At 36.3% G+C, this 20780-nt stretch overlaps 1 protein-coding gene across 2 annotated transcripts in view; it reads left to right on the forward strand.

Moving 5' to 3' along the window:
* CPQ (carboxypeptidase Q) overlaps positions 1-20780 on the forward strand; it is a 501828-nt gene that overhangs the window by 213429 nt on the left and 267619 nt on the right. For both annotated transcript variants that reach the window (XR_011070696.1, XM_068525552.1), the window contains exon 4: positions 18755-18962. Coding sequence is in view for 1 of the 2 variants with exons in the window: in XM_068525552.1 (XP_068381653.1) it covers positions 18755-18962 (208 nt within the window). In the remaining variant the exon portion in view is untranslated. The remainder of the gene's footprint in view (positions 1-18754; positions 18963-20780) is intronic.

Here is a 20780-nt window from a genome sequence, read left to right on the forward strand (position 1 = left end):
GCCAAGGGAAGGAAATCTTTAAATCCAAGGGCAGAGCATCCATTTTTATTTCATCAAAATGTATTATTTAAGCAAACTTACTGATAATGATGCATAGATGCTGTTTGTAGACATTATTTTCCTCCTTTGAAGTGACTGAGTGCTGATTTCCTATCTGTGCCAGCGGCCTTTTCAGAATTCATTCTGTGCTCCTCTACATCATTGTGGCATGGAAATCTCATCTATGACTTTTCTAAAGATTAGAAGACTAAAAACGTGTACCTGTTGACTCAGAGGCTGAGAAGATGTACACAAATGTGAATAAACAGTTGAAACACTACCAGATGTACAGGAAGAGCCCTTGAACGCAAATGTGATTGACATCAAGACAAGATTAGCTTAGAAGTTCTGCCTAGATGGCACGTCGATAGACTGGCACTGCAGCAGGATTCAGCTGCAAGGATTTCATGTAATTGATGGTGGAAGAAAAGAACATTTCAACAGATATTTTTCTATTAATTTGCCACAGGTGCTCAAATGCCCGTGACCTAGAATTTCAAGTATTCAAATTGCTACTATGGTAGCTTCAGGCTTTGCTTCCACGTTATTTTACAGACTGTGGCACAGACTTTTAAGGATTTAATTCTGTTTATTGGCAATGCTGCAGTTCACATGATTTCAGTCTAACAGGATGACTAATTTCTCAATGAATCAAGTGACTCTTGACTCAATATATATCAATCTTTATCATGCACATAGTTTTATTTAACTTAACATTATTTTTATCTACATGTTTCCATGTATAGCTTTTGGCCATTTACTTGCCATGCTACCCTTTCATTTTCCTGCTACCTCTCCTGAAGTTCCTCTGCTGGACTGTTTCTAGATTTTCACATTTATACACAGAGGCAGGGAACATCCTAGTATAAACTATTTTTTTTAATTTTATGATATTGCCATGGAGTTTGTTCTCCAAAGCAGAATAACTGAAAAAAAAGTAAGAATTTTTATAGTTCTTGCTACATACTGGGATATCACACTATAGAAATATCAAACTAATTTACAGTACCATTAGCATGGGATATATGTATACTTTCCCTCACCATTTACACAATATTGGATTTTATTTTATTAATAATTTATGTATGTAATGGCTTTAAAAATTAACCATTAACCACACCTAACCATTTTAAGTGTACAATTTAGTGGTATTAAATACATTCATAATGTTGTGCAACCATCAAATCACCCATCTCCATAACTCTTTTTACCTTGTAAATCTCAAACTCTAAACCCATGAAAGAATAACTCCCCAGTGTCCCCTTCCCCCAGCCCCTGGAAACCACCATTCTACTTTCTGCCTCTATGATTTTGACTGTTCTCAGTACCTCATGTAAGTGGAATTATACAATATTTGTCTTTTTTGACTGCCTTACTTCACTTAGCATAATGCCCTCAGTATTTATCCATGTTGTGGAATATGTCAGAATTTCCTTACTTTTTAAGGCTGAATAATATTCCATTGTATGTATACACCACATTTTGTTTATCTAGTCACTTGAGTTCCTAACACATTTTAGCTGTTGTGGATAATGCTGCTATGAACATGGGTGTACAAATATCTCTTTGAGACCCTGCTTTTAATTATTTTGGGAATAAGCCCAGAGGTGGAATTGCCAGTAATATGGTAATTCTATTTTTAATTTTTTGAGGAACAACCATACTGTTTTTCAAAGAGGCTGTACCCTTTCACATTCCCACCAACAGCCCACAAGGGTTCCAGTTTCTCCATGTCCTTACCAATACTTGCCATTTTCTGCTTTTTGATAGTAGACATCCTAATGGGTGTGAGGTAGTATCTCACTGAGGTTTTGATTTGCATTTCCCTAATGATTAGTGAAGTTGAGCATCATTTCTTGTGCTTATTGACCATTTGTATATCTTCTTTGTTGAAATATGTGTTCAAGTCCTTTGCCCATGTTTGAATTGTGTTGTTTGGTTTTTTGTTGTTGAGTTTTCAGAGGTCTCTGTTTATTCTGGATATTAATCTCTTATCAGAGATATGATTTGTAAACATTTTCCCCCATTCTGTGTATTGTCTTTTTACCTGTTGATATTGTCTTTTGATGCACAAAATTTTCTAATATTCATCAAGTTTAATTTGTCTGTTTTTGTTGTTGTTTTACCTTTGGTGTTATATCCAAGAAATCATTGCCAAATCCAATGTCAAGAAGCTTTTGCCCTATGTTTTCTCCTAAGAATTTTATAGCTTTAGGTATTACATTTAAATCTTTGATCCATTTTGAGTTAATTTTTGAATATGATGTTAGGTAAGGGTCTCTTCATTCCTTTGCAAGTGGATATCCAGTTTTCCCAGCACCATTTATTGAAAAGTCTGCCCTTTCCCCATTGAATGGTCTTTGCACACTTGCCCAAAATCCCATCTATGCAAAGGTCTATTTCGAGGCTCTCTATTCTATCTCATTGGTCTACATGCCTGTCTTTATGTAAGCATAACACTGTTTTGACTGTGGTAGTTTTGTAGTAAGTTTTAAAATCAGGAAGCATGAGTTCTTCAGCTTTAATCTTCTTTTTCAAGATTGTTTTGGCTATTCAGGCTCACTGAGATACCATATAAATTTTAGGATGATTTTTTTCTATTTCTGCCCAAAACATCCTTGGAATTTTGATAGAGATTGCATTGAATCTGCTAATGGCTTTGGTAGTATTGACATCTTAACAATATTAAGTCTTCTGATTCATGAACATGGAATGTGTTTCCATTTATTTATGTGTACTTTAATTGCATTCAGCAATGTTTTATAGTTTTTATTGTACAAGTCTTCAACTCTTTGGTTAAGTTAATTCCCAAGTATTCTATTCTTTTTGATGTTATTGTAAGTGGAATTGTTTTTTTCAGCTTGTTCATTGTTTATGTATAGAGATGCAATTGATTTTTGTGTGTTGGTTTTGTATCCTGCTACTTTGCTGAATTCATTTCCAATAGTATTTTTGTGGAATCTTTAGGGTTTTCTACATATAATATGATCTGTGAACAGATATAATTTTACTTCTTTCTTTCTAATTTAGATGCCTTTTATTTATTTATTTATTTTCTTGCCTGGTAGCTCTGGCAAGAACTTCCAGTACTATGTTAAACAGAAATTGCAAGTGTCCTTTTGCCTCGTTCCTGATCTTAGTGAAAAAACTTTCAGTCTTTCACCACTGAGTATGATGTTTGCTGTGGGTTTTTCATATATGGCTTTAGTTATGTTGAAGTAGTTTCCTTCTATTACTATTTTGTTGAGTGTTTTTATCATGAAAGAGCCTTGACATTTGTTAGGTTTTTTCTTCATCAAATAAAGTGATCATGTGGGCTTTTTCTTTCATTCTGTTAATGTGGTATATTACACCGATCGAATTTGTATGTTGAACCATCCTTACATTCTAGGAATAAATCCCATTTGGTCATCGTGCATAATCCTTTTAATATGCTGCTGAATTCTGTTTGCTAGTATTTTGTTGAGGATTTTTGCATCAAAGTTATGAAGGGATATTTGTCGGTAGCTTTCTTTCCTTGTAGTGTCTTTACCTGGCTTTGGTATCAGGGTAATGCTGGCTTCATGGAATGATCTAGGAAGTAGTCCCTCCTCTTAAATTTTTTTGGAAATAGTTTGAGAAGGGTTAGTGTTAGTTCTTCAAATGTTTGGTAGAATCCACCATTGAAGCCATCAGTTGGGAGACGTTTTTGATTACTGATATAATTTTCTTATTAGTTACAGATGTATTCAGATTTTCTGTTTCTTCATGATTCAGTCTTGGTAGGTTTTGTGTTTCTAGAAATTTGTCTGTTTCATCTAGGTTATCCAATTTGTTAACATATAATTGTTCATAGTACTCTCTTAAAATCCTTTTTATTTTTGTGCAATTGGTAGTAATGTCCTCACTTTCATTTCTGATTTTAGAAATTTGATTCTTCTCTCTTTATTTCTTAGTCCAGATAGCTAAAGGTTTGTTAATTTTGTTGATCTTTTCAAAGAACTAACTTTTGGTTTCATTGATTTTCTCTGTTGTTTTTCTGTTCTCTGTTTCATTTATCTCTGCTCTAAACTTTATTTTCTTCCTTCTGCTAGCTTTGGGTTTAGTTTATTTTTTACTTTCTAGTTCCTTAAGTTGTAAAGTTAGGTTGCTTTCTGAGATCTTTCTTGTTTTTTAATGTAAGCATTTATAGCTATAATTTTCCCCCTTAGCACTGCTTTTGCTGTGTCCCATAAGCTTCGGTATGTTGTATTTTTGTTTTCTCTCCTCTCTAAATATTTTATAATTTCCCTTGTGATTTTTTTTCTTTGATCCAATGGTTGGTTAAGAGTGTGTCATTTACTTTCCACAAATTTGTGAATTTTCAAGTTTTCCTTCTGATATTTATTTCTAACTTTATTTTGCTGTGGTATGTGGAACATACTTTGCATATGTATCTTTTTAAAGCTATTGAGACTCAGTTTTTGGACTAACATTTGGTCTACCCTGGAAGACATTTCATGTGGACTTGAGAAGAATGTGTATGCTGTTGTTGTGTAGAGTGGTCTGTATATGTCTGTTAGATCTAGTTTCTTTATTGCATTAAGTCCTCTATTTCCTTACTTATCTTCAGTCTGCTTGTTGTCCATTATTGAGAGTTGAGTATTGAAGTCTAAGACTATTATTTTAGAACTGTCTATTTCTACCTTCAATTCTAATTCTGTCAGTGTTTGTTTCATATATACTGATAGTCTGTCATTAGGTGCATACATGTTCATAATTGCCATATCTTCTTCCTGTATCGACCCTTTTATTAATAAATAATGTCCTTCTTTTTCTCTTATAAACTTTTTTTGATTCAAAGTCTATTTTGTGTGATGTTAGTATAGCCACCCCTGTTCTCTTTTGCTTACTATTTGCAAGGAATATCTTTGTCCATTCTTTCACTTTCAATATGTTTGTGTCTTTGGCTTCAAAGTAAGTCTCTTGTAGATAGGAGATGGTTGAATCACTTAAAAGATCAATTTTTCCAATCTTTGTCTTTTGATTAGAGAGTTTAATCCATTGACATTTATAGTAATTGTTGATAAGTAGGGACTTCTGTCATTTTGCTATTTGCTATCTTTATACCTTTTAGCTTTTTTGTCCCTCATTTCCTGCATTACTATCTTCTTTTATGTTTAGTTTATTATTTTGTAGTGGAATGTTTACATTTCTTTCTCATTTCCTTTTGTTTATATTCTAGAGCTGTTTTCTTTGTGGTTACCATGGGGATTACATTTAACATTCTAAAGTTATAACACTAATTTGAATTTAGATTAGCTTAACTTCAGTGACATATAAAAACTGTGTTCCTTTATAGCTCCTTCCTCAACCTTTTTGGTTGTTGATGTTACAAAATTACATGTTCATATATTATGTGCCCCAATACATAAACTAAAAATTATTTTAAATGCATTAGTCTCTTAAATCATATAAGAAACGGAAAGTGGAGCTACAATCCATTATTACAATAAAAATAGCTCTAATAATTGCCTATTTATTTATCTTTAGTGTGATCTTTATTTCTTTATATAGCTTCAGGTTACTGTCTAGTGTCCTTTCATTTCACCCTGCAGGACTCCCTTGAGCAGTTCTCAAAGGGCAGGTTTACTCTGCCATCTTCCAAGAATCTTCTATAATGGTTTCTTTCAGTAATTTGGATTTATTTACTTGATATGGAGCTTTATGTTTTTAAAAGGAAAGTTTTAATATTTATAATTTTTAAATATGCAATATACTGATTTTTCTACTTTGGTTGTTGCAAATGTTGGGAATATATTTGGCTGCAAATAAAAGTAAATTTATATATGTGTGTGTGTGTGTGTGTGTGTGTGTGTGTGTTCAACAAATATATATACAGAATATATGTATTTGTTGAACACTTAAAAATATGGTAGAAACTATAAATACTTAAAAAGTGGTAGAAGCTACATGTTCTTGCTGTACAAAGAATAATTAGACATGGCTGAGACTCTTGAGGAGCTCATATGTAATAGGGGGTGTTTAAACACATGAAAATAACAATATCATTAGGATTATAAACAGAAGTATAGAGGGGGAAGCAGGGGTACACAGGGGAGTGAGTCTCCAACTCTGCCTTAGTGGTATTCAAAAGTCTTTACAGAGAAAAGGCTATTTGAATTGATCATTGAAGGAAAATGCCCAGGCATTTTCTTGGTCCTCCTTTAAGGAGAGTGAATCAATGTATTTCTGAGATAAGGCTATGCAATGATAAAAGTGTTACAAAAAAAAGGTTCTGTGGTCAATTAAGTTTGGGAATGCTTAGTTAGTCAAACATTTTTCTTAACTATGTTACTTCTCAGAGCCTATCAATAGCCTAATGTGCTTCTTGACTCCTCAAAACAGGGAAATAATGCTCAATGTTTCATGACTGTATTTCACCACGGAATCTTTTGCCCCTTACAAGGTTTCTTAGACCTAGTATTCTGCAGAAAACACCTTGAGAACATGGCTCTAGTGCTTCCTTCAGTACTTAGCTGATGTTTTATTTTAAATTTTTAAATTTTTAATTTTTTTGATTGAAGTATAGTTGACTTACAATATTGTGTTAGTTTCAGGTGTACAGCATAGTGATTCAGTTTTTTTTTCCAGATTGTATTCTATTATATGTTATTATAAGATATTGGTATAATTCCCTATGCTATACAGTAAATCCTTGTTGCTTATCTATTTTGTATATAGTAGTTTGTATCTGTTAATCCCATACCTCTAATTTGTCTCTCCTTCCCTCCACTTTGGTAGCCATAGTTTGTTTTCTATGTCTGTGAGATCTGTTTCTGTTTTGTATATAGAATCATTTGTGTTACTTTTTACATTCCACATGTGAGTGATATCATACAGTGTTTGTCTTTCTCTGACTTATTTCACTAGGTATAATGTTCTGTAGGTCCATCTGCGTTGGTGCAAATGGCAATATTTCATTCTTTTTTATGGCTGAGTAATATTCCATTGTGTATGTATCATTGTATGCACATATTATATATATATACATATATATATATATATATATATATATATATATATATATATATACACACACACACCCCCCACATCTTCTTAAGCCAATTGTCTGTTGGTAGGCGTTTGGGTTGCTTCCATGTGTTAGCTGTTGTAAATACTGCTGCTGTGAACATTGAGGTCCATGTATCTTTTCAAATTAGTGCCTTTGTTTTTTCTGGATGTATACCCAGGAGTGGAGTTTCTGGATCATATGGTAGTTCTATTTTTAGTTTTTTAAGGAACCTCCATACTGTTTTCCATAGTGGCTGCACCAATTTACATTCCCACCAACAGTGTATTCCCTTTTCTCCACATCCTCTCCAAAATTTCTTATTTGTAAACTTTTTGATGATAGCTATTCTGTTGGTGTGAGGTGATACCTCATTGTGGTTTTGATTTGCATTTCTCTAATAATTACCAATGCCCTCCCTCTTTTCTTCTTGCTTAGCCTGGGTAAAAGTTTGTCAATCTTCTTTATCTTTAAAAAAAAAAAAGCAGCTCTTGGTTTCATTGATTTCTTTCTATTGTTTTTCTGATCTCTGTTTTACTTATTTCCTCTCTGATCTTTATTATTTCCTTTATTCTGCTGACTTTAGGGTTCATTTGCTCTCTTTTTGGTAATTATCTTAGGTGGTAGGTTAGGTTGTTTATTTGAGATTTTTCTTTTTCTTGAGGAAAGCCTGTATTGCTATGAACTTCCCTTTTAGAACTGCTTTTGCTGCATCCCATAGATTTTGTGAAGTTGTGTTTTCATTTTCGTTTGTCTTGAGATTTTTTTTTGATTTCTTCTTTGATTTCATCATTGGCCTATTGGTTTTTTAGTAGCATGTTGTTTAGCTTCCACATGTTTGTTCTTTTCTCTTTTTTCTTTCTGTAGTTGATTTTTAGTTTCATACTGTTGTGGTCAGAAAAGATGCTTGGTATAATTTCTATCCTTTTACATTTGTTGAGGCTTGTTTTTTGACTCAGTGTATGGTCTATCCTGGAGAATGTTCCATGCATGCTTTGAAAGAATGTGCCTTCTGTTTTTTGGGGGGGGTGTGATGTCCTGTAGATATCAATTAAGTCCAACTAGTCTATTGTGTCATTTAGGACCTCTCTTACCTTATTGATTTTCTGTCTGGATGATCTGTCCATTGATGTCAGTAAGGTGTTAAAGTCCTACTATTATTGTATTATTGTCAATTTCTCCCTTTATGTCTGTTAGTATTTGCTTTATATACTTAGGTGCTTCTGTACTGGGTGTATGTATGTTAACAAGTGTAATATCTTCTTGTATTGATCCCTTTATCATTATATAATGCCCTTCTAGTCTTTTTTATGGCCTTGGTTTTAAAGTCTATTTTGTCTGATATGAATATTGCTACCCCCTCTTCTTGGCCATTTCCATTTGCATGAAATGTCTTTTTCCATCCTCTCACTTTCAGTCTGCGTGTGTCTTTTGCCCTGAAGTGAGTCTCTTGTAGGCAGCATATTGAAGGTTCTTGCTTTTTTTTTTAATCCACTAAGCCACTCTATATCTTTTGATCAGAACATTTAGTCCATTGACATTTGATGTGATTATTGATAGGTATGTACTATTTTATTCCTTGTTTTCCAGTTGTTTTTGGAGTCTTTCTTTGCTCATTTCTTCTTTTTGTTTTTCCTATTGTGGTTTGATGATTTTCTTTTGTAGTATGCTTCAGTTCCTTTCTTTTTGGTTTTTACAAATTTATTGTGGGTTTGGATTTGTTGTTACCATGGGGTTCATGTATGTTGACTCATAACTATATATAGTTGCTTTAAAGTGATCATCATTTAAGTTCAGACACATTCTCAAAGATCTACATTTTTTACTCCCCTCCTCCACATTTTGTGTTTTGGATGTACTATTTTATATTTTCATGCTTATCCCTTTTACTGTTTATTGTAGTTATAGTCACTTTTACAACTTAAAAAAAAATCTGGCTTACTTAAGTGATCTTCAACCCTTAGTCTGTATTCGCCTTTCCTGTTAGGATTTTTCCTTTCCTATGGGTTCTTGCTTGTTTTCCATTTAGATAAGATCTTTCAACATTTCTTTTAGGGTAGGTTTAGTATTGCTGAATTCTTTTAGATTTTCTTGTCTGAGAAATTCTTTATCTCTTCTTCTCTTCTAAATGATAATCTTGCTGGATAGAATATCCTAGGTTGCAGATTTTTCCCTTTCAGGACTTTGAATATATCATGCCACACCCTTCTGGCCCGCCAAGTTTCTGCAGAGAAATCAGCTGATAGCCTTTATGGGGGTTCCCTTGTAAGTGACACTTTGTTTTTCTCTTGCTGTCTTTAGAATTGTCTCTTTAACTTTTGCTATTTTAATTATGATATGCCTTGGTGTGGGTCTGTTTTGGTTCATCTTGTTTGGGACTTTCTGTTCTTCCTGTACCTGGATATCTGGTTCTTTCTTTAGGTTTAGGAAGTTTCCAGCCATATTATTTTCAAATACATTTTTGATCCCCTTCTCTCTCTCTTCTCCTTCTGGAACCCGTATTATGTGTAAGTTGGCATATTATCCCAGAGATCTTGTATGTTGCTGTTTTTTTTTTTTTTCATTTGTTTTTCTGTCTGCTCTTCTAATTGGGCGATTTCCCTTATTCTATTTTCCAGATCACTTATTTGTTCTTCTGTTCTTCTGTGTCATTTACTCAGCTATTCATTGCTTCTAGATTGCTTTCTAATCTCAGAAATTGAATTATCTGTTTTTGATTGGGTCATCTTTATAGTTTCTAGTTCCTTGTTACAATGATCTACATTTATATTAATAATCTTTCTTAATTCATTTAGCACTTTTATTACCTCCTTTTTGAGTTCAGCGTCTGGTAGACTGATGATCTCTGTTTCATTATTTAGTTTTTCAGTGTTTTCTCTTGCTCTTTTAACTGGGAGTAGTTCCTCTGCCTTTTCATTTTACTCAACTTTCTCTGTCTCTGTGAATTTAGGAGGAATAGTTACCTATTGTGGTCTTGAAGGGGTGTTTTTATGTGGGAGTGTCCCCATGTAGACTGTGTTTATCCAGTGTCTTTGGTGTGAGGGCTGGTTCTGATGTAGACACCAGCCATGTCTTTCCTCAGTGTTTGCTGGCCACCATCACCTTGGTAGGGAGTGTGGTTGGTATTGGAGGATCAAAAGCCTATGCAGCATGTGAGGTGGAACTTTCTCTCTGCTCCATAGCTATTGCTGGCCTGCTGGGGTGGGGTCGGCTCCCCAGCTGCTTGAGCAGAAGTCCTGAGGGTTGGGCTCAAGCAGACCCTGTTCCCTTTGAGTGTGTGTTTTGCCCCAAAGGAGAGTAGTATTGAAGTAAGTGAGGCTTGTGCACTCACAGAGATCTGATGACATTGCCTGTGTAGGTGTCTGCAGGTCCACTCAGACGCAGCCCAAGTTGTGTCCCTTCCCCTGTTGTGGTCATCTAGTACAATGTCATCTAGCATTGTGTGATCTAGGGCAAGGCTGTGGTGTGGAGTGGGTGGGGCTGGAGCATTCACTAGGTGGGGGTTGGGAGTTGGGGCACTGTGGCTGGAGAAGTTGAAGTGGGCTGCTTCATTAGTGCAGACTGAGTTAGCGCCAGCACTGGTTGCTGCTGCCCCACCTGGACCATACCCCACACCCACTAGCCTCCTCTGCATCTCTAGATTGAGTATTCTCCCAGGGCCTGTCTGCCCCAGATCCAGTGCCAAGATGTGGTGTGGAGTGGGCAGGGCTGGGGTGTTCACCCCACTTGGATTCAGGAGAGTGGTGAGATGGCATCCACCATGCAGAGCTCTCTCCACCCTGTTTGTTGGCAAGCCAGCACCCGCACACTCTTTATAAATAGAGTCTAGGCTTCTCCAGCCCTTCTCCAGTTCCTGCGGTTCTCCCAGCAGCCAAGAGGGCTTGTCTCCTCTATGTAGGATATCAAGACTGGGACACCCAGTCTGTCGCTCAACCTACTCAGTCCCCAGGGCGAGGGTCTGCCTGTGAAGACCTTCTTTTTCTTTCAGATCCCTACCAGGGGTGGAGGTCCCAACCCTATGCATTTTTTCCATCCTTACCCAGTTATGTGGAAATCTTTCTTGCAGCTTTGGTTGTATAGGAGTTCTTCTGCCAGTTTCCAGGTAGTTTTCCATGAGAATTTTTCCACATGTAGATGTATTTTTGATGGGTTTGTTGGGGGAGGTGAGCGCCACATCCTCCTACTCTGCCATCTTGTTCTGACCTTTGTATGAGTATCTGATGCTTTGTTTTAAAAATATTTTCTTCATGTCAAGAAAGAAATCAACCATTCCTTTTTTTCCCCCCAGAGTTTTAATCAAGGATGGACATTAGGGACTTCCCTGGTGGTCCAGTGGTTAAGACTTCACCTTCCAATGCAGGAGGTGTGGTTTGACCACCGGTTGAGGAGCTAAGATCCCACATGCCTTGCGGACAAAAAAAAAAACAAACCCAAAACATAAAATATTAGAAGCAATATTGTAAGAAATTCAATAAAGACTTTAAAAATGGTCCACATCAAAAAAAAAAAAAAAAAAGAATGGATATTAAATAATTCAAATGGCTTTATCTTGTTTCCCTTCTGACAAAATATGCTGTCTAGTTTGTTTAGGCTTTTATAAAAAACATACTATAGACTGGGGGGCTTATGAACAACCAATGGTTATTTCTTACAGTTTTGTAGGCTGGGAAGTCCCAAGATCATGGTGCCCGTGCACTCAGTGTCTGGCGAGCACCCACTTCCTAGACGGCTATTTTTTCACTGTAACCTCGTGTGTTGGAAGGAGTGAGGGATCTTTCTGGGGCCTCTTTTATAAGGGTACTAATACCACGCAGGTAGGCTATGTCCTCATGACCTAGTCACTTGCCAAAGACCCCACCTCCTAAAACCATCACCATGTGGGTTAGAATTCCAACATATAAATTTTGGAGGGACACAAACATTCAGTCTATACCATGTGCTATGAGTTACATCTTCAGTTCTGTTCTAATAAGAGGGTGTTGGACTCTGAGGGTAATGAGAGATTAGTATAGTTTAACAGAGTTAATAATAGAAACTTAGGATATTTCTGACTGAGAAGACAGAGATCTTGGGTCAGATGATCTTTAAATACTTTCCAGTCCATTTAATCAGAAATGTTTCCCATTGAGGCTTAAACTCAAAACAATATTTAGTTAGTAAAATGGATAGAGCGTTTTGTTGGTTAAAGTTACCATCTTCATTTATCAGTGATTTCTATGTTGCTCCATATCTTTATCATTATTATCATTTTTATTAAAGAAATTATCTATTGTAACATTTTTGTTATTCCAAGGTAGATTTTCATGTTACTTAATACATAATTCCTTTTAGAAATTGTAAAGATTGGAAGAGCATATAGGAAAAAAACAAATTAAGATGATGAAATAACTGTGCGTTAGCAGAAAATTGTAACTTATACAGAAGAACAAGATCAGAAAGGAAAAAAGGGAACACATATATTTTTGATGATTACTTTAGGTTACAAAGTATCTAATAATAATGAAACTAGTATTTATGCAGTACTTTCTAGGTAACAAAATATTAAGTATAAATTTTTTTTAGGTATATTGAATTCTCTTTTCTATTTATTTTATAGGCAGGTCTTTACATTTTTGTGTCTTAGAGAAATTAGCCGAAAGCCCTTCCTATATGTTGTGGATGTTAAAAAATCACACGGTTTTATTCCTCTAAGCATTCTGACCATCTTCCTTCTGTCTCACAGTCTTGTGGAGCTGGCTGGGTTCCTCTGTTTTGCAAGAAGGTACATCTCTCTGATGCTGTGTCTGTAATAGTCTCCTTACTGAGATCTGCCCATGAATATGATATTAAACATGTTGGTTGAGTTTTGCTCATGTGGAGTCTGTCATTAATATGGAATAGAATTCAAGAATTTGACATTTTCTTCTCTCTCTTCTACCATTTCAACTGAATTACAGAAATTAGGAATGAAATTTAGTCCTACCTCCTCTCTCCTGGTCAGGTTGTTTTTGTTTTTGTTTTTTATTTTTAACCTGTGGGAGTTGGAAATATTTCAGGGTTTCCTTTTTTGAGAAATTATGGTATAAATGAATCCTTTTGCTTTTGTATTTTTCATGACAGTATAAATGCCTGAGATCAATTTACTCTTATTGTTGTTAATGACAGTATAAAAGTCTGAGATGAATTTACTTTTAAAGTACTAGATCTAAAAAAATTTAATAAAGTCAATTGTAATTTTTCCAAGAGAGTTATTTTCAATCAAACTGATTTTTAAAACAAACAAGCCTTTCTGTTAAACAGAATAGGTGCTCTTTTAACCATCCAAATAAGGAAGTTAAAAAAACCCTCTCATAGAAACAAGAGACTATAGCTTCAGAAGCTCCCAGTCCTCACAGTCATTCCCACCTCTAGACTCTTTCTTTAGGAAACATTCCAAGACTTCACTATGTTGTGAATAATTTTTACTTCAGTCAATGTGTTCTATGCCCCTGTGAAAACCTACATATTCCTTAGTAAGGATACATAATTTTCCTCCTGTTGGATATTTAACATCACAAGCTGACACCCAGTTCCAGTGGTTGATTTGAGCTTTGCAAATTTTGAAGTGCTCAGAAACAAAGTGCCTGGTATCTTTTATAAAGAGCTAGTGAAATGTAACTAGCATTAAGGGAGTTTGACTGATGTGTGGTAATCAGGTGGGAAATGTCAAACGTATTTGTTTAAACCTTGCACTTATTTTATGTAGATAAAAGACAATATTCAGCTGACTTCAAATTATATCACTTTACAAAACATACACAAGAAATTTAGTAAAATTTGAAAAGCTTATTAAGGCTTATGGTTTCCATGTTCATTTTATATTTTGGGTATACTCTCTTGCAAGCACAGAGACCCAGCAGGCTTTGTTTTCATACATCTCATAAACCAGAGCCATAGAAGCATGATTTTTGAATGAAAAAGATACCAGGATTTTCCTCTTAAAGAGAAATCTGGAACCTTAAGATTTTTATTTTGAATTTTTACATTAGAAGTTTTATTGGGGTAAATTCACAAACCATACAATTTACCATTTTAACACACACAGTTTGGTGTTTTTTAGTATATTCAAAGAGTTGTGCAAACACCATCACTGTCTAATTTTAGTTTAGAACATTTTCATCATCCTGAAAAGAAATCCCTTACAGTTAGCATTCACTTCCCATTTCCCTGTCCCTTCCAACAGTGCAAGGCAACCTAAAATTTACTTTCTACCTCTGTGAATTTGCCTATTCTGAACATTTCTTATAAGTGGAATTTTACAACATGTGGTCTTGTGTGACTGGCTTCTTTCACTTAGGAAAGAAGTGAAAGAAGGTTCAAGGTTTTCAAGGTTTGTCCATGTTGTAGCATGTTTCAGAACATTATTTTTTTTATTGCTGAATACTATTCCATTGTATAGATATACCAGATTTGTTTATCTACTCATCAGTTGATGGACATTAGGGTTGTTTCCACCTTTGGACTATTCTGAGTAGTGCTATAAACGTATGTGTGCCAGTTTACATTTAGGTCTGTGATTCATTTTGAATTTTTTTGTGTGTGATGTAGGGGTGCGACTTCATTCTTTTTCATGTGGGTATCTGGTTGGCCCCAGCACCATTTGTGGAAACACTGTTTTATCCCCATTGAATTATCTTGGCCCCCTCGTTGAAAATGAATTGACCAATCTTATAAACTTTATTTCTGTATTCTCAATTCTATTTTATTGATCTATGTGTCTATCCTTATACCAGTACCACTTTTGTAATTACTATCGATGTGTAGTATGTTTTTAAATTTAGAAGTGTGAGTCCACCAATTTTGTTCTACTTTTTCAACTTGTGTTGGTTATTTTAAGTCCCTTCCTTTTCCATATGAATTTTAGAATCAGCTTGTAAATTTCTTCAAAAAAGGCAGGTGGAATTTTGAGAAGAATTGCACGGAATCTGTAAATCAATTTGGGGAGCATTACCATCTTAAGAATGTAAAGTCTAATAATCCATAAACATGGGGCACTTTTCAGTACATTAGGATCTTCTTTAATTAAACAACATTTTGTAGTTTTCATTGTACGAATCTTGCACTTTTTTTTTTTTTAAGAAGGAAGCTCCTTTTTTTTTTTTTTTTTTATAATTCTTTATTTTATTTATTTATTTTTGGCTGTGTTGGGTCTTCGTTTCTGCGTGAGGGCTTTCTCCAGTTGCGGCGAGCGGGGGCCCCTCTTCATCGCGGTGCGCGGGCCTCTCACTGTCGCGGCCTCTCTTGTTGCGGAGCACAGGCTCCAGACGCGCAGGCTCAGTAAGTAATTGTGGCTCACGGGCCTAGTTGCTCCGCGGCATGTGGGATCTTCCCAGACCAGGGCTCGAACCCGTGTCCCCTGCATTGGCAGGCAGATTCTCAACCACTGTGCCACCAGGGAAGCCCCTTGCACTTCTTTTGTTAAATTTATTTGTAGTATTTTATTCTTTTTGTTGCTAATGAAAATGCAATTGTTACTTAATTTTCAGATTGTTCATTGCTGCTGTGTTGCTACTACACTGTATTGTTTATTACTGCTGTGCAATTGATTTTTGTGTATCGATATTGTATCCTGCAACTTTGCTGAGCTTGTTAATTAGTTCTAATAGTTTTTTGTGTGTGTGCATGTGGATTCCTTAGGATTTTCTATATACGTGACCATTTGTGGACAGAGATAGTTTTACTTCTGTTTCCAACCTTCATTTCTTTTATTTCTTTTTCTTGTCTGATTTTCCTGGCTCGAACCTCCAGTACAACATTGAATAGAAGTAGGCAGAGCAGACATCCTAGCCTTGTTTCTGATCTCAGGGGAAAAATATTCAGTCTTCTACCACTATGTATGACGTTAGCTGTGGGTTTTTCATAGATACCTTTTATTAGGTTGAGGAAGTTCCCTCCCATTCAAAGTTTGTTGAGTGTTTTTATTATGAAGGAGCGTTAGATTTTGTCAAAGACTTCGTCAGCATCTATCGAGATGATCACGTGGTTTTTGTCCTTTATTATATTATTATAATACACTACACTGATTGATTTTTTGATGTTAAATTAACCTTGCATTTCTGGAATAAATACCACTTGGTGATGGTGTAAAATTCTTTTCATATGTTACTGTATCAATTTGTTTGTATTTTGTTGATTTTGTTTTTTTGCATTTATATTCATAAGAGATATTGGTCTATAGTTTTCTTTTCTTGTGCTGTCTTTGTCTAGTTTTGTTCTTATTAATAGTGGCCTTGTAGAATGAGTTGGAAAGTGTTCCCTCCTCTTGTATTTTTTCGAAGACTTTGTGAAGGATTGGTATTAATCTTTAAATGTTCTTGTTTTGATTTTTTATGGCTTCCTTTGTAGTTTACCATTTGCTATTGTTAAATGCAAGTGGGGCTTGTAAGTGGGGCCAGGAAGGTGATGTTTATGGTGATCATCTCCTGTAGGGCAATTGACAGTAAAAATACAGGACTCTAAATAGAACTGTTGAGTCTTCACTCTGCCTACTTCTACTGAACAATGCTGAATACTCAACCACTGGAGAACATGCTTAATTGTAGAAACAAATTAGAAGCTTTTTATATCTTGAATTCAGAACCACAGTTGGAAAATGCCATTTTCCTCAGTGGAGCCATTGGTGTATGCCTGATTCACTGTCCCCAAATTAAGAAGTCTTACCTGTAACTTATTAGTACCAATTTGTTTAGAAGCATTATTTAAAAGAGCCTATTGAGAGGTGTTACACTGACCTCCTTTTGAGTCAGAGAGCCTGAGAACAAGGAGAGTTTGTTGAATCCTAGACATCACGTAAGGTAATATGAATAATAAATATTTAGATTGTCTTCCTACATGTTTCAAAATACTTTTGGTCATTAACCACTCTACCAACTCAGTGGGGAAAATTAACACTGAAGAAATAATAATAACAACTAATGTTTGCTAAGTAATTCCTATATGCCAAGCACTTTAAAATCCTTTATATATACTATCTCTTATATTCCTCATAGCAATCTTATGAGGTCAATGCTAATATTATTCTCTACTTTTCAGATGTGGAAACTCAGAAACAGAGAGGTAATCTACGTTGCTTGGTGTCAGACAGGTGGAGAATAGTAGAGCCAGGATTTGACCTAGGTTATGTGACTCCATAGCCTACCCTAAACCGGAAGTTAGAGTGGATTAGGCATATTCCAGAACAGGGATTCAGATTCAGGGTTTCTGTTTTATAAGTTTTGAATTGATAAGTCATTTGTCCCTCTCTAATGAAGAATATAATTTTCAGTCAGCAGTTAAGAAATGTCCATAAAGGATGTATTTAGATGGTCTAAGTCTAAGGACTTGAGATTACACACTCTCTCTCTGTGGGGTTAATGTAATAGATAAGTTAGTATAATACATATTTAACATTTATTAAGGGCTTACTATGTTCCAGGGTAAGTTATTTATTTGTATAAGTTAACTAAATTTGCAAAATAACTATGAAATAGGTATTATAATTACCATCGCCAATCATAGCTGAAGCCCCTGAAGCAAAGACGTGTAACTTGCCCAAGGCCAATTAGCAGTAAGTAGCACAGCCCAGATTTGAACCCAGACAGTCTTGCTCCAGAACCTGTATTCTTAATCACTTTGTCATGCAGTTTCTCTAAGTCAGTAAATAGTCACCTGATACACGGTCACAGCAATAACAGTCACACCGAGAAACCAGTGATAAGACTGGATCATTGTGTTTATGCACATGCAGATTGGAGTCACTTGTACAGGAGAGAAATGTGTTATGGCTCAAAGGAGGAAAAAAGGCTTTTCTCTGAATATGAGACAACCTGAAACGAGTATGGAAGTACAAAAGGAAAACTTAATTTGGAAAGGGAGGCTGTTAGCTTGTGCTTCCACAGAAGACGGGAACAGACTGATGGGATATGGTGAGCGCTCAGAAGCTGTGATCCTGAGCGAGTTGTGGTGGTGTGGTTTGGAGTTTCACCTCAGAGGTAAAAGGGGACAGTTTGAAAGAACAGTTTTAGAAAGTGAATTTGATAAACTCAATTAGCATGGGGAGAGGTTGAATCAATAGTAGATTAATATCAACGTCAATTACAAGTGTTTCTAGTGATGTAAGAAGCATCTGGAAATTAGCTGAAAAAACTTGACCATTTGGGGTGGTATTTCCCCCTTAATGCCAAAATCATAATAGTTTTCTTTTTCTTGTGGCAGTGAAATCACAGACCTGGGTTTATCTGGCACTTTTCTTCCTGGGAATCCAAACATTTCCCCAGATGTTGTTCTATGGTTTTCGTACACAGTGTTCTACCCCTATGCAGGGCCACATATGCAGACCTCTGTGTTTGGGTGGGAAGAGAGTAGCTCTCGAGCCAGTCAGTGACCAGAGAGCTGGTTGTACCTGGGCCAGTTTTCTTCCAGACGTGTGGGCCTTCTAGTCTGCAGCCTAAACTTCATGTAATGAAGTAATAAACTTCATGTAATGTTTTCAATGAAATTATTATTAAATTGAAGTTTCTAAGTTATTTTTATCAAAAAGAAAAATTACATTCACATCAAAAGCAAGTAAACCAATATTGCCCACCCTTTCCCTTCCTCACATGAAAACAAAGATCAGTGAAAGTCTTTTAAAAAATACTTTTGGTCCATTTCCACTTTCAAGGTAACCTGGTGGCTTCTTTTCTCAAGCCCTCACACAGGTATTCAGGAATACCAGGATGGTGTGCCAAAGATCCCAACAGCTTGTATTACGGTGGAAGATGCAGAGATGATGTCAAGAATGGCTTCTCGTGGGAGCAGAATTGTCATTCAGCTGAAGATGGGGGCAAAGAACTACCCAGATGCTGATTCCTTCAACACTGTAGCAGAGATCATTGGTAGCAAGTATCCGGAGCAGGTGAGTGAAGGCAAGGGATGGGCTGTCTGGGAATAAGGTGTTGTGGTCAAGTTTTAGTTTTTAGAGACAGTTTAGGAAAGAGAGAATGAGTCTGCAGAGATGGTCTTCATCGACTCCTTAAAGGCAGACACTTTTTTTTTTTCCTTCAAAAGTTTACTACTTTGACCAAAGAAGGGCAGGACTAACTGAAGGGCAGAATATGATCCACTGTGTGGAAATTCAACTCCGAATAGTTGAGGGCAGTATTTGTCCATATGTGTTGTATTTCTTCCATTTGGAGCCAGCTTGGCATTTGAGATCATACCAATAGTTGATAGCATGCTTATCGTTTGACTTATCTTCCTTCATCCTTTCAAAGCTCTGTGAAGTAAGTCTATTTTCTTCATTTTGCAGGTGAGGAAATTAACCTAAAGGAAACTCACTTGCCTAAGGTCCATACAGCTAGTAAATGGCTGAGAAAGGACTCAAACCCAGGACCTTGTGAATATTAATCCAAGCTGTAGACCACAGTTTATGTGAAATCTTTAGAGGGTTTGTTTTTTTTTTTTTTGGAAACTTCAAATAGTCTTAGATGTGTTATTCAAACTGTATACTAGCCAAAGCTTAAATGACTTCAGCAAGTTACTTATTCTCTAAGTCTTAGAGAATTTATCTACAAAGAAGGGGATGGTGTATGTAAGGAACAGGATTACTATGAGGGCTAGACTAGATAATGCATATCTGATAGCCTCCTACTCTAGTGTTTGTCGCATCACATGCACTCATTGAATGTCATGTCAGTTTACTTCCCATGACATCAAGTGTACAAAAGATGGTTTTCATAAGGTTTCTGGTACAAACCTTCTTTATTAGTAGTTATTGAAATTCTGAAAATAGCACTTAAAAATATAGCTGTTTGGGCAGTTCAGACTTGTATTTTGTTTAAGAACGTCAGTGGGATGAAGGAACAGGCACATAGTAATGGAGAAACAGTCCTTCTGCATGTGTCCTGACTCAGGGCCTCTCTCACACTTAAAGGGATGCGCTGCAGTAAAGATGCATTTTACATTTTGGGACCCTTTTCTCCCTTCCTAAATGACCTGCTCCCTGGACCTGGGCATGCATCAGCCCTGGGGTTACGGCCGCAGGGATAATGGAGAAACAAGATCTCAGTAGGACCATGGAGAGTCAGACAGTGTAGAGAAACTGTAGTTCTAAATGTTGAGAAAACAAATAAGCCCAGCCCCTTGTCTCTTTAGGAAACCGAGAACAACAGAAGAGCCAAGAGTCCACGTTTCAGATACTGAGTAGTCAGAACCCTTAGAGTGTAATCCCTAGTCCAGGGTGGGAGGAGGTTAGGATGATATATTATCAGTTGTCTGGATGAGCAGGCTGATTCTGGCCTAAGGGTGGGTGGCAAGGTGAGAGTGAGTTATTGGAACCTTAATCGGAAACAGCCAGTGGGTGTCCCGGTCTGAGGTCAAAGCATTAAAACAGAGGCGTTCTCGGGCTGCAGCAGCTGCAGGGTTGAGGTAGTGCTGGCTCAGAGCTTCCCGGGAACCGCTGGCATCTTCCAGCTGAGCGTGCTCGGCCCTCCTCCTCAGCCCTGCATGACTGTTTTTCTAATCAGTTTTATTGAGGTATAATTTACATAAAATAAACTTACCAAATTTAAGAGTACAATTCGATGAGTGTTGAAAAATGTAATCCAGTAATGTAAGCACAGTCATAGCAGAGAGTGTTTTCATCACCCCAGATGTTCCCTTGTGCCCCTTTGCAGTCCATCTCCTCCTCTACTCCCCTGTCCCCTGGGCACCACTGCTCTGCTTTCTGGAACTA

Source organism: Eschrichtius robustus, chromosome 17 (genome assembly GCF_028021215.1).
Source record: "Eschrichtius robustus isolate mEscRob2 chromosome 17, mEscRob2.pri, whole genome shotgun sequence".
NCBI lineage: Eukaryota > Metazoa > Chordata > Mammalia > Artiodactyla > Eschrichtiidae > Eschrichtius > Eschrichtius robustus.